Source organism: Urocitellus parryii, chromosome 7 (assembly GCF_045843805.1).
Source record: "Urocitellus parryii isolate mUroPar1 chromosome 7, mUroPar1.hap1, whole genome shotgun sequence".
NCBI classification, from domain to species: Eukaryota; Metazoa; Chordata; class Mammalia; order Rodentia; family Sciuridae; genus Urocitellus; species Urocitellus parryii.
Window position 1 is genome coordinate 59873262 of NC_135537.1, and position 15240 is coordinate 59888501.

A 15240-nucleotide genomic window follows, 5' to 3' on the forward strand; every position below is an offset into this window, starting at 1 on the left:
TGTAGTGACAAAACGGTTTTAAGAAATATACAATGGGGATAAAAATTTCATTTTAGAGTGCAAATTAATTATGATGAGTAACTAGTATCAGAATAAACATTTGTATTTGAATGATGGTATAGGGCTAGCAAATTAAAATATCATTAGTTCACATAAGTGATGCCTTCTTCAAATATTTAGGATCAACATAATGATTAAGTCATTGATCTTATAAATGAAGTCATTTATCTCCATAAAGCATGATATCTTAACTGAAGCTTAACTCTCTAAGGTAAATCTTACAGCTCATCATGCATAGATTCTGAGTTGGTTTTTCTTTTTTTCTTAAAGAATGGACTGTAAAGAAAGTTATAAGTAAAAAGAACCTTTTCTCAAAAATAATTTAAAAATATGAGCACTGAAATACTGTCTGGTTCTTATCCAAAGAATTGCTCATTGAAGACTTGCCATCCTAGAAATCCTTGCAGAATCATGAGTCAGGCTTTCATTGTTAAAGTGATAATAGCTTACACGTTTGCTTTTTCTCTCCCCACTTAGTGGAATCAGCCATTCCACTTTTTTATCTTTGCCAAACCTGTTAGTAGGTAGGCACATGAGGGAGGGAAAAATCTGAAAAGTATCGATTCCCCAAGTTTCAAGGCCTGAAAAAAAAAAAAGTTTTGGAAAAGTGTAAAAGATAACCTGTAAACTAACTACTCCCCAAAGATCTTAATTGGGAGCTACTGCGGCAGGAGATGTGCGTGTGTTGACAGTGTCTCACACAAGTTATTCTCACACAGCTGTTTATTCAGATAGCGTGGGGCGCGTTCATTTACATAATATTTTTTTTTAAGCAGTTAGGTTGAGTCAGACAGAGCAGTGCTCCTTTCAATTGTTGCGTTTAAACCAATAAGGTTAGGACAAGAGAATAGCTGTGGTTTGCGTTGCAAAGAGAGAGAGAGAGAGAGAGAGAGAGAGAGAGAGAGAGAGAGAGAGAGAGAGAGAGAGAGGAAAGAGAGAGAGAGAGAGAGCCCCGAGGCTTCATGGGCAGACCTACAAGGCTGCGCAAACAAATCGAAGGATGAGATTCTGCTGTTTCTTTGTCTAGAGTTCTCAGATGCTATCTGCGGCTGCAATTCGGTGGGGAAAGAGCGCAGGGCGCAAAGCTGTTACCCAACCGAACGGTGGGAGCTGATGGCTCCGAGTTTGGGGCGAGGTAGAAACTCTCCAGTGCCACTTCCGACTGTAAGCCTTCCTGTTGCCGTCCACTGTGGCGGGGTTCTTCCTGGGGCCAGCGATTTCGCTCAGTCGCTCGGCAGCCCGAGCCTGCAGCAGCGCCCGGGCGCCTTCCCCCGCAGCCGGGCTCTCCCCGGCACCCGCGCTCCGCTTCCACGAGCGCCGCGGCTCCGCTGAGAGCGCCGCGGAGCCCTCGCGCGTCCCTCCCCGGAGCCCAACTATGTCAGGAATGGAGGCTTGCTAAACCAGAAAACGCGGAGGAGTACATTAAACGGGTGGATGCGGCAGATGTGAGCGCTGTAAGTACAAGCTGACCGTTTGAAAAATTGTTAGTGACTGACAACAGCTGTCCTGTGGGCAAAGTCCGAGATAACAGGAGCGCTTTGATTGTTTGGATTTTGTTTTAAAAGAAAAAAAAAAATGGCATGTAGAAAATGATGACACTTTTTGTACCTAATACTTTATGAGCCACAGGGTTCCATCATAAAAGTAGAATTCTTAAACCCCCAAATTATCTGAGCGGTTAGGATCATTAAGAGGTAATTACAAATTAATTGCTAACAATGATTTGTGCTATCTCTGGAAATCAGTAGGCAAGGCCACAGTCTCCTAAGCAGATTACTTGGAATCTCTTTTCTGAATTGCTGCACAAACCTCAAATATTGCGCGATGTTGAGTTACACATCCATCCACCACAACACATAGATGACTTTCCCTGTGCAGTTTAAGTTGATATGAAAAAATGAGAGGTTTAACATTTGAATGGACAACAGATAACAATTGATATTTGCTGTTTAAATAATCCTTTTTGCTTCAATAAACAAATTTCCCAAACCTTACATTAAACAGGCTCATCTTCAAAAGGTGATTACAATAAACATTTGCCCAATTAATGTATTTCTCATAGAAGGGCACTTTATATGACTTGAATGGACCTTGGAGTTGAAAATTCAGATTCTTAAGACTTTTTACTTATCATTTAAAATGTTTGCCAGTCAAAATCAGTATATGAATTGCTAATGACTCATGGGCTTATATTTCTTTGGGGGAGTTTTTTGAACACATTTAAGTACAGCATTCGCAAGAATTCAGTAAATTCAGAGCTGTCATTGAATTTAGACAAGCATTTTTGATTCATTTCTTAAAATAGTAAAGGGTACAAAAAGTTGATACTTAAGTATATAGCGTAGTTTTATAGGTTTGGGGTTGTTTTTATAATGTCTTTCAGGGTGGGTTTTATTTTATGCTTGTTTGAGTCTTTACCCTCCTGCTTGGGATTTGAGGACATGCATCCATGAATAGTCATGCTTTTGTATGATCAAACATTTGATATTTGATTTTCTTGATACTTGAATTCGCCTAAGGCCCAAATTGTTCACTAAGTGAGCAGGCAACCATAGATTTTCAATCTTTGAAAATTCTTCCCGGTGACAGACATAGAAACTTAATTGAGCCACTGGCCACTTTTAGAGTGCCAAATGGAAGTCAACTGCTATGTGAGTTTCACAGACATGATAAATGATTTTCTCAAAAGAAACTTTCCATTCGAATTGGGAAATTTTTTTTTTTAAAAGAATACACTGGAAAGAAAAACATGCAGTGAGAATAAAGTCACTTTTATTTAATCAGTTATCAAAAGTATTTTGCTCAATATTTTACATAATTGCTATTTTTTAAATAATAATCTAAAGCTATAGGTAGAATACTATGATTTGAATACTTATTTGGTTTTAGTTTCATAAGGACTCTAATTTTCTTTAAACAAGATTTTGCAAAAAGTAATATAGGATATTTAAATAGAGTAATCAGTAATCAGTAAAGCATTAAGGCATTAACTTTATGGAGTTTTCGATAAAGAAGAAAATATAATGTTGACATTTTAACATTATATTTTATGTCTCTCCTTACAGCTTCATTTCAGTTTTAGGGTTAGATTTTTCTTTAAAATATTGAGGTTTTTATTACAACACTAACACCACAGTTGGAGATATTGATTGAGGAGAAATTTTAGCAGGAATATATTCTGTTTAAAAATCAGATTTATGGCTAACGTACTTTTAAAAATATCTCTATAGCATACATTCTGATTAGAAAATTGCCATTGTCTTTCAAATTTGGGAGTACTCAGGTTGATCTGTGGTTGGACAAAACTAGCTCGCCTGCCAATTCTATTTATTTAGATAAGTTCAGTACTTTCACTTTGAAAATTTCTTTTCAGTTTGAAAAAAAAAAGTTTTATAGTCATTTTATAAAAATTGCTTCTAGCAAGCAAAAAAAAAAAAACCTATGGAAAACCCATAATTTGGACAAGTACCTACATTTTATTTGCTGTGTGATGCTGAGATTTAGAATCCCTTTCCATTTACAGTTTACTTTTCACAGAACATTATTAACTTTTTGGCTTCATACATGATCTTCTGTCAGATGCTTTTGATTTGTAATTTAGCAAAGTATAATAAACAGTGCAAAAGTCATGAATTTTGCTCTGCATCCTGAGCTCTGTGGTAGGGAAAATGTGATAAAATGTGTACCTTAAGTCTTGTTTGATGATCTCTCAAAGCAAGTTTGCCTTCTGGAAATAATTTCTGGGGCTGAAGAGCATGGTATTAACAGATTTAATGTGGCTCTTCAATGGATTGGAGAAGTACTATGTGAGGTTTAACAAAATGAGAGAGACAAATTGAACATCAACAAAAGTTACATCTGTGAAGAATTATAAATTTAATTAGAAAAAAGGCAAACTTAAAAGACCTCATTAACTAATCAGAAGTCAAAGTTACTAGTTGAGGATCTTTGAATTTAAATTCTAAGGAGTTCTGCTATCTTTTCTTGGTATTTTCACAGCTCTGTGAGTGTGCTACTATGTGTATTCTATACGAAGAGTTTTTAAAAGCATTAAAGTGAAATGACTTCATTGTAATGTAAGATGGCCATTTATAATGGAATGGGAAATATTTCTACACTCATAGAAGCATTTGAATTAAAAATACCAGATTAGGAGATGACAAGAAATATTAAGTTTATGAGTGTAAAGCAGAAAATGTGAGCTTACTGAATGCTTACCAGCACTTCTGTGGAAATATTTTTTCTCTTTTGAACAAAAATATCCCTAGTTAATTATTTTTGAAACACATTATGGTTTGAGACCTTTAAAATACAGAAATCTCCTTAGACATTGTTAAACATGAGAGAAAATCAACACCAATCAGAAATAGGTGTTCTTTTTAGATAAGTCATTATAAGAGTATGTTTCCTTACTGAACTGTAATCTTGTACTACACATAAAAAACTAAAAGCATGTGAAGTGTAGCATTTTGTAAACTGTAACTAATTTTGCTCACATCTGTGTCTAATTGTTGTCTGCATTCGCATTCTTGAGAGTAGATTTATTTTTCCTGGACCACGATGTGGATTCAGCTGACCAGCCTAAGTGAGGATTAGTTGTTTTAAAGTTATTTTGATTAAAGAGTCATTTTTAAATACAGTAACACACAACACATGGTTTAAATAATCCTTGAGACACAAAAGAATATATCTGAAGTATACTTAATGAAATGAAGATCATGGCTGTGGACTTTCAAAAATTGTAATGTATGAAAGTACAGTAGAGACTGGGTTGCACCAGCATAAAAGAAATGTGTTGTGAAATGCAATTTTTTTTTCAATGAGGAAATGTGTTAGAACAATTCTTGAAATTGTTTGTATTAGCAACAGTTTTGACTTTTAAATTTAAATATGATAGGTTAAACTTCAAATATAGGCAAACTTTCAAAGTACACAGTGAAAACTAAAATTATATTTCCAAGACTATGCTTTCTAGCTAATGTTAAAATGCAAATGGATTTTAACATTTAACAGAAAGTGTGCTTTACATACTCTCACATAATTAAGCCAAGAGAGTTCTTAAACTAAGTTAGTTCTCACCTATAATTTATTCCAGGTGTATTAAAGTGGGGGGGAGAGAAAAAGGGAATTTATCCTTGAGGTATATTGTTCCAGTTTCTGAAAGAAACCATTTAATCTTGTGTGAGAACATTAATTTTAACAAAAATTGCAGAAATCTGTCATCATAGAAAGGCACATCTGCAGGCACTAAGATGCCATTTCTACTTAACACTCAAGCATCTTTTAACAATTGTTTTTTGTCTTGCACGTATTCTAGAAATCATACCTAGAAATTTCACATAACTCCATACCAAGACATTTAGACCTTAAGATGCTTTATTCTTGCCAGCAAGATAGTGTCTTAATTTCATAAATCATAATTTAAAAAAATAACAGGACTCAACAGGAGATGTTTGGTTGGATAACTTTAATGTCATTTGAGATGCTTCAGTTCTCATCTTTGTTCTGTGTCCCTAATTGATGTCAGTTCAGGTTGAATGAAAATGCACATCAAAGATTTGAAATTCTGAGCCATTTAAACATTATGCAGAATGCTCTTTCCTGCCTGCCTAGTTGTTAAGGCTGAGCTTGGAAGCCAGCAGCAGCCTAGCTCACCTGAGCTTTGTCACCTGCTGGCAGTTAGAGCTGCCTCTGGCAGTAGGGCAGTGACTATTAAAACCAGCACAGTAGTGAAGTTAGTTGTTCAGTGAAGTCCCCAAATACAGATTTATCTAGAAACAAAAGAGACTAAGGAGCTGGCTTAACTGGGACATTAAATTGATTATTCGACTGGTCTTTTTTTAGTCTAAAAGACAGAAAATTAGCCATCCCAACCCCTTACCAAAAAAAAAAAAAAAAAAAAAAAAAAAAAAATTCTGACCACTTTGGTATGTTGTAGGGCAGAGCTGCATAAGCACTCATTGACTTTTAATTTGGAATGGGTAAACAAGCACATTGTTCAGTGCTGTGACTTTGGGTATGAAAACTTGCTTTTGCCATTTACCCTTAATCCTTTTGCCTGAAAGGTGCCCAGGAGCTGTTTTAGTAAACGTTAAATAACAAATAGTAAATGTGGGAGCAAATCATCGAGATAAGGATAAGATATTGTCAGGAGTCAAAGGGGTGGGTGGGAGCTGTGTTTCAGTTGGTGATAACAGAGGTTGAAAGAGGTTCTGAGGATGCTGGGGGATTATTGCTTGAACTGCTGCTGCTGAACGCACTCATTTTGTTAATAGCTATTTTTTTTTCCAAGCACCTTTTCCAAGCTGCCTGGGCAAGGCTGCTTTGCATGTTGATTGGGGGAGGGGTAATCCCGTTTGCAGCTGTCATAGGCCAGTGATGAATCACTATCCCGTCATTTGGCTGCCTTCCCCCCCTGACAAGGGGAGGAGGAGGATAGACCTGCAGGAGGAAACAACAGTTGAGACCTCAACTTAAAGACAATATGCCTTTCACTGCAGCAGTATCCTCTTTTTTCTCTTTTGGTTAAAAGAGAGCATTGTCGGTCTCTGCCATGTGCTCTGTATAATTAAGAGCTGACACTGAAGCTCAGTAACAACAGCTTCTAATTTTTTACCCCTGACCACAGGTGCAAACATCTCAAACCAGTTCAGATGTTGCTGTTTCCTCAAGTTGCAGGTAAGGATATTGTTGATATTTGACATTTTTGTAGATTACCTTTCTGTGACCCAGACCTATTTTTGTCTAGTATTTCTTAATTATTTCTATTAATAGCAACAACCTCAGTTGGCAATTACTTAACAATTTATGTGTGCTTGTTAAAAAAAAAAATGCCTAAGTGTGTGGGACAGGAATAGGAGCCTTGGTTTAAAAATGATTATGGGATATTTTCTGGTGTTAGGAAAACTGAACGTGAGTGAAGTGGGAATTGGGAGAGAAAAACTGCACTTGAAACTATTTCCAGTTTGATTTCAAGACCTGAGGAAGTAAAGATCTATTTCAGAAATAAAATGGTTCAAGTTAAAGATGTTTGAAAAACTGATATCGACAGTCACTTTAAGTGCAGCCTCTCAATTAAAATGACTATACCTTTTATTGATCTGTTGGGGATGAAGAGCTTCATATATAGAACATTAAACCTCCCCCCCCCTTACTTATTTATTTTTTAGAAAAGCACATAAAGTTTAAAATGAAGGGAATGTGAGCCTCAGACGTTTAAAATGTAGCTGTCAGAAAACAGTATATGAAAGTGTTTTGAGTGACTGTAAGTAAGTCCTCTCTTCTCTTCATTAATGAAAGTATTAATTATAAATCTAGCTCTGAAATTGACTTTTGGACCTCTTCAAAATAAGTACATGCTGAATCTGAGACCTTTCAGAAGGGACTGGCTTGTTTTCATGTAGTAAAAAGTGCAGCATTATAGGCAGAATTGTAGCATTGAAGTAGAATTGTCCTTATTTCCCTCAATGACAGCTGAGGTATTCCGAGTGCTAATGCTCATAGGGACTCACTGTATGTTGGCCTTATCCTTTTTCAATTGGGCACGCTGTATGTAATCCACAAAGCAAACAAGTGAGCCGACATCATAATGTTTTAATGCTGCATTTGTTTCAAGGGAAACAGAGGAACAATTAAGTAGTTTGCCAGAGTAAACACATGCATCAGGACTATCTCATTCCCTGTCACTAGACTATAGGTTTCAAGTGTTTTATTTGGTTTGGAGACCCATTAAATTACAATTGGGTGGTAAATCATAAGGAAGTACCTAGTGCTAATTTATTAGATGAAACAGATTGAATAGAAAAGTGATTTTTTTTCTATTACACTTGTTTACATAGTTTCCTTTCTGTTTTAGGGGAAAAAATGCCTTTGGGGATTTTTTTTTAAATATAAAAAGAAAACCATGACTACATTTTTTAAAAATGAAAATAGATGTCACTGTGTAGCATTAGACCTTATGACTTGATACATTATGTAAAGTTCCGAAGAGGAATTTTTAAGAACTCTTTGTGAATGTTGGGCTGGATAGGTAGAGTAAGTGGCATGCTTTAATAGTGCAGGTAGTGAAAATGACTGAAGTAAAAATGCAGAATGAACTATTTTGAGTCTAAGAAAAGAGATACAATGGGGCTTTTGTGTGAGTGTGTTTCAAAGAAGGTGTCAAGTCGTTAGCGCATTAAATAGCAGTGTTATGAATTTGGTACATCTGTCAAATGGAAGGCTTCTTGTCTTTAGGTCTATGGAAATGCAGGATCTAACCAGCCCGCATAGCCGTCTGAGTGGTAGTAGTGAATCCCCCAGTGGCCCCAAACTCGATAACTCTCATATAAATAGTAATTCCATGACTCCCAATGGCACCGAAGGTGAGTGTCTGCCTTCTCACTGTTTGCTTTGCACCTTGTTTCTTCCTCAGTATATGCTTCATTATTAGGTGGTTGCGATTTCAGTTGTCAAATCTGTTATACTGCTGTTCTATTTTCCCTTTAGGTAATTTGACTTATGAATCAGTCATTCCTCATTAGTTAGCTGCTGGATGTTACTAGTTACTGTTATATTACAGACTGTTTTTATTTTACATAGATGCATATATATGCACACACATCTTATACCTATGTGTATGCATGACATTTTGAACCTGGGAGTGTATTTTTATCTCCTTGTCGATCATGTCTACAGCACACTATCAATTTTCTTTGTTTTAATCTATGAGCAATGAAAAATTGGAATCATTTCCTTTATTTTACTTTCCATTTTGTTATTAAATACAATCAAATTTACTTAACTGTAAAATTGGACTGGATTGTTTGTAAAGGTCAATAAAATAATTGGCGTGTCTAGTGTTCTTGTGGCTTTGGCAATTAAAATATAAATAAGTAAAAAAGAAATACTTAATTTGTTTACCAAATATGCAGGGTTATTTGGAAAATTACATAAAATTTATTTACTTTTTAAAAGTTTAAGTAGTATAAGCAGTGCTTTAAAAATTATTTTTGCATAAATAACACAGGAATAAGTTTTATATGAACAGAAACACCTTTTTAATTCATATATTCCTGAATCTAAATATACAAGGTTATATGTATGTATCAATACCTGTTCTGTGCATTTAGGTGCTATGCATGTTTTTGTAATTTCAGCACATAGAAGGATGTGTTACATATTACACCATATTTATTTCTATTTTAGCTTATTAAAAATTACTTCTTCACAGATATTTTTTGCATTATTTATTTTTTACTAAGCCTCAGAATGTTGATGAACTTAGAAAATAAGTTTCACTAGAAGTCCAATGAATTATCCATGTTACAATTCCATCCATAGACAAACCCTTAACCATCAATTCCAAACTACTATGGTGATCTTTTTTTCATATAGTTTTGAAAATAAACAAAAGTAAATGCTATAAAATTATTGCTAATATTTATTAGTGAAACTTTTTGAGATCTATAAAGCTATGACATTTGTAAAAGCTAAACTATAGAATCAGTTATTTCTGACATAAGATGTCTTGATTTGTGTATCAACAGTAATTGTTTTCATATATAACTGTTCTGTGTTTTTCTTGAAGAGTATGTATATTTATTTCCAGTGCTTATAGAAACTGGTTGTTGTCAAAAGTAGAAACTTTGCTGATCTAGTAAAAAAATTAATCTCTGAATAAAGTGTCTTTTTATCTGAAACTTCTTTGCATTTCAGTAGTCAAAGAGAAAAAAATTACTTATAGGAAAGTAATTCTAGTATATAACAAGTAGATTTCATAGAGCAAGTGCGAGTAAGCAGCCCTCTTTCCACACCTTCTGGGATTTGGCTGCAGGTGGAAGCAGGGCCTGCAGGACTACAGACTGGCTGTGGATATAGTCACACAGCCCACTGCAGGTCCCTGCTCTGACCCCCACTCCAGGGCCAGCATGCTGGGTAGCCACAGAAAGGCCAAGGGTGCAAGCCTTTAACAGTCACTCCATCACTGTAAAGGGTAGATAAGACAACAACTTAAAAGTAACTTAAATCTAAGGAAGACTTAGCAGTTGAACCATTTTGCTGAATAGAATATGCCAAAGAGTAATCATTAAACACTGATAGCTAATTATTTGTATATGAAACAGTGAAATGCAAGTAAGAAGTGTTCATTTTCTCAACATGTTATTGGCAAGTCATCTACAAATAAGAAACACCCTGTATTGAAGCAGAGTACGTGTTTGGGGATGGCTTTGTGTGAATGAGGTGTGGTGTGACTAGTGCTAATATATTTCTGAATATTTATATTTCAGAGCTTGATATCACATTCATATTCAGGGATGCTGTGTTTTGTGAGATTTTTGCATAACCAAAATAAGGTTGAAAGAATATAATATTTTAGGTACTTGTAGGATCTCTGAACCATTTGGTCTGGGAAATAATCAGAAATTATTTGTTTTCTTTAAAAAAATATTCTATGTCTTCTAAATGCATTTTTTAGACCTGATTTAAAAAAAAATACGTGGTATTTCATCTCTGTCCTGTTTTCAGGCATTCTTCATAGGCATAATTTGCAAGGGTTGGAAAGTGAAGTTAGAAGTATCAGTATGAATTATTCAAAGTACAAAAGGAATTTTTGGCAATCCTCTGAAATGTTTATCTTTATTTCACCAGGCACTGTGAAAGTATGGACTCCAAACTTTCTTCATGGTCCATGCTACAAAGCTATTTAGATCTGAACAATATCATAAAGTTCTAGGTTGCTGTGAAGATGTGAAGTCATTTATTGTGCTACTTATATGTTCCATTATGTACTTGTTTCATTCCTTTCAGCCACCGCTAGAGGAGTTAAGCTTAAAATTAGTTAATTCGTTAACATCTGGCAAGCTTCCCTGGGATATATGATCATTATAGATTTTCCTATTCCTTAAGATCTTATTTCGTTAGAAAACAGCAGTGTTTACCAATGCCTTAGAGGAATGAAAAAAAATGAAAAAGAAATTCATTAAAATTTAAGTCTTGAAAGTATCACCTCCCCTAAGTTACACACACACACACACATACACACACACACACTGATTTGGATTTAAGTGAATTTTCTGCAGCCCAATTTAAAATAGTCTCGGCTCAATTGAAATTAATTAGGTCAACAAAACTCCATTTACTTTACACAGTTGCTGGGGTTGCCTGGGTCTGTGTAGGGCTGTCTTCTCTCAGTCATTTTTTTTCACTTCCTGTCACCACTTGTCCCTGTAATGAGGCAAAGAAAACAAGAAAATCTCCTGAATCAAAAAACCATAACTTCATCTAAAGAACAAACAAGAAGGGAACGGAATGGAGAGGCAGAGAATATTGAGTTTCTTCTTAACGTCTGCTGCCAAATTATCATAAGACTCAGTGTTTGTAGGTTCTGTCCTCACAGGCTAGTGCCTACTTTCAAGGTTCATCTAAGGGATAAAGATGGAAAGGCACTGAGTTAAAGCCTCATATACTGAGCTTTTTAATTTCCTAGAGTAAATGTTCTTCAGTTATAATAGTTTGAATGTTTTAAAACTTTCAGCTCTTCTCATTTTGATATTTCAACCTCTCTGAACCATGATTGTTGCAGTTAACTGTTGGTGTTACCCAGCTCATACATCTTTGAAACATAAAGTACAAGTAGCTAGATAAAAATAGTAAAAGAGTAACATAAATGATGGCTTGACCTGCATTGAGAAAAAAGCAGCATTAGGAGTGATAGGTTTTTCCAAATGAACTAATGAACATTTTCAATACTATTAAACAAAACAACCCAGAAGACACTAATGAATGGTTGTGAAAACAGTTAATTGTGATCTTTCTTTTAACTCTTTTCTCTGGTGTTTTGGGCACTTTGTCTTAATAGACATTTCTTATTAGATTGTTAAAGCATAATTTTTAAGAAAATAAGCTTTCAGCAGTGATGCTTCTTTTGATAAATATCAAAGTGTGGAATGTGAGGGAGGAGTATCTTCCAGCCATTATTGGGGAAGGCTTTGTGTTGATATTTGGGTTAAATGTGAGAAGTAGTTGGAAACCTTTCCTTTAGAAGGACTCAGAGCCTAGCCGTAAAAGGATTTTTATTTGCCTACCTAATTAGGGCCTTGTTTGCAAAGCGGGGATTCTTTCCATCTTTGTTTTCTCTGGTTGTCTTAAATCCATGGGAGCCTGGGATTGGTCAGTTCCTGTATTGCTACTCAGAGTGTTTATTTTGGGTTGTTTTGGGGGTAGAGAATGGGGAAGGATAAAAAAGAGGTGTGAGTAAAGCTAAGAGTTCCCAAACTGGGAGTTTTCTCTATTGTAAATTCAGATTAAAAAGCAAGAAGCTTAAACCAGTCTTGATAATTTTGTCTTGAAGTGACACAAAACCAGATGCAATCGGAATTTTCACTGTAAATAGAATTTCAGGAATTCTGATGGCAATTCAAATAGTAATTTTGAATTGATATATCAGATTTCCAAGGTGATAACAGATTATAATCTTGAATTAGGTGACTAAATTATCCGAGTTTAAAATTTATTCAATGGTATTTTGCATATTTTCAAATGATAATTTAATTCAATAACACATTTATATTATCAGAATATTTTAAATTATCTCATTTCTGCAAAGCTGAGAACACTAGCAAATTATCTGAATTTGTTTTTTTCTCCTTGTAGTTTTGATTTAGTAAGATATAATTCTATGCAGTGAGAGTATCTTTAAGAAATCTTTTTTTACAGGAAATATCTAAACTGGAGTGGATGTATATAAAATTATGGTTTGAGGCTGCATTTTATAGGCTATGTTTATCTATCTGTGGTCAAATATTCTGAAGTCAATAGAAACATGGTAATCTAATTTTATTATTGTTTACATTCTGCACAAAATTTAGTTTCTAGAAGACTAAGGGGCATCATGAATAAAGGAGTTTGTAAGTGGCATTTTTAGAATTTGTTTATAGCCACAAAATTGGCCTCTTAGAAATTATTCTCAAGCAAAAGCCATGAAAGAATGAACAAAATAATTTGTTAGGATTTAATATTTACTATATCATATATATGGGAATAAATTTCACATTCATGTTGCTAATAATAAAAATGGCTGATATTAATGAATAACTTGTTGTAAGTCATTATGTTGACCATTCTCTGTTTTGTTTTTTTAATTAATCTTCAGAAAATGCCTTGAGATTGCCAACAGAATGGTTGAGAGTGTGGAGTTGAATCCTGGCTCCATGATTTACTAGCCAAGTGAACTCAGGCAAATGAGTTTCTGTGTGACTCAGTTTCCTAATCTTTAAAATGGGGATAATAACTGAACTTACATTGGGTTTGCTGACAGCATGTCATATAAAAATTGTAGCATGTTTGAAACTTACTCTAAGGGCTCTATTTATTAATTACTATATCATATATAAACCATAGTCATAGTGATACCTGTTCTCTAAACCAAGCCTTAGAAAGTTAAATGGCAAGTTTAAAGGAAGATGGTCCATAGTAAATTCTCTGAGTTAGTATATAAATTAGTTCTGTCTCAGTCAGGAACCTGTACATTTAGATCACTGTTATTCTATGAAGACAATATGTGATTCTCATCCTCTGCAAATGCCTTTTCTAATACCTCCCTGGCTTTCTCTTCCACACTGATCCCTTCAAAATGGAGAAAACCATTTCCTAGCAAACAGCAGAATTGTACCAGAACAACATCAGAGGCTTTGATGACAGAGGGCTTCCTTATAAGGATGACTCCACAGGGTAGTTACGCTCTGGTCTTCAAGTTCTGGTGTGTGCGGGTGTGTGAGTTTTCTTCCTGTGGTCACGCGTGCATGGCATATTGCATCAATAGGTTAACTTCGCGGGGGGGATTGTCTCTAACTAGTTTTCAAAGCTTCAGACTTAATTATAATTCCATTAGCCTTCTGTCTGTGTTAAGCCTCTTGGAGATCAAACAGAGATGGGAAGTCATCTCTGCTTTTCATTATAATAGTCATTATTATATGCACATTTGGATTGCAGCAGTATTACTGTGAAATTCAAAAAGCAGTTGCAGTTGCTACTGCTCAAACTAAATGTTTTCTACCTCAGGAACTATTTTGAAGTTGATGGTAAATTTGGTCCCAATTTGGTCACATTTCTCTTGACTTTGAGAACCCGATTGACCAAAGGGCATTTGGTAGGGACTCTATAGGAACAGCAGTTGCCAGAGCCAAGAGTTGGGAATATGCTTGGTATGTTCTAGGAACAGCAAGGAGCTGTGTTTGGCTATAGAGGAGGTGAGGTCAGAGGAATAAAGGGGTAGCATGTGAATAAAGTGATGAGCAGAGTGACAGATACACTCTATAGCCTATCATCTGTAGCTCACTAAACTTGGGAATTCAAGTGCTTTTTGACTGCAGCTAGGTTCATGTGTTCTAGACATCTGGGCTTTTTGATAAACTAGTAACTAGATACAGAAAGCCCTCAGTTATTTTCAGTTGCTAATAGGTCAGAGAATCATAGGTCTATGGCATCTCTATGAACAGAAACACATTTTCCCAAGATCATCCTATTTTCTGGGAGAAAGTTCTAGTTCCCTCCAAGGAGACATGAACTTTTAGACTAATTCATATCTCTTTGTTCATAGATTTCTTGCTTTAAATAATTTCTGACTTTTTCCAAGAGTGCCTTGGGGTAAGCAGTGTATAGATAAAGTGATGGTGGTGGTGGTACTTGTGGTGTGTGTGTTGTGTGTGTGAATTCTCACCTTGCTTACTTGGAGTTAAGGGCTAAGGATAATTCATTCTTCTCTCTTGAACACTAAGCATACAAGATCATGGAAGAAATTTATATATTACAAATTTACCAGTTTTTAAATTTTTACTTTGAATTAGGAAAAAAAAATCTGTTCTTTAGCTGTTCTTTGAATGCTTGTTACCTTTACTAAGAGAGAATGTAAGTTCTGAGAGGCTAATCAAGGATTTATGTTGTCAAGTTTTAGTATCCCAAATTATTTAGAAATGAAAACTTACTTTGGTTATGTTCATGGTAATTTGCTAGTTTTGCATATTTTTCAGTTTGATTTTATGCATCCAATATCTCATTACACTCCAAAATACAGATGAATCCCACCAAACACATTCCAAGGAGGTATGTTTATGTGCTTCCCATAGAACAAATTAGAAACAGTGTTTCTTTCTGAAAAGTGAAGGTAAGATGCTTACCTATTTTACCATTTCTTTCTGAAAA

The 15240-nt window shown here is 35.1% G+C and overlaps 1 protein-coding gene across 10 annotated transcripts in view; it reads left to right on the plus strand.

The window, feature by feature from the left end:
* The first annotated feature begins 1236 nt into the window (after positions 1 to 1236).
* The window catches only part of Eya1 (EYA transcriptional coactivator and phosphatase 1), a 151109-nt gene continuing 137105 nt past the window's right edge, over positions 1237 to 15240 (plus strand). For 5 of the 10 annotated variants that reach the window (XM_026397288.2, XM_026397290.2, XM_026397291.2 and 2 more), the window contains exons 1-2: positions 6482 to 6738; positions 8296 to 8423. In XM_026397288.2, coding sequence (XP_026253073.2) covers positions 8300 to 8423 — 124 coding nt within the window. In that variant the 5' untranslated portion in view covers positions 6482 to 6738; positions 8296 to 8299. Of the gene's footprint in view, positions 1515 to 6481; positions 6739 to 8295; positions 8424 to 15240 lie in introns of those variants that run through there. The other 5 variants (XM_026397289.2, XM_026397298.2, XM_026397292.2 and 2 more) reach the window with 3 other exon arrangements.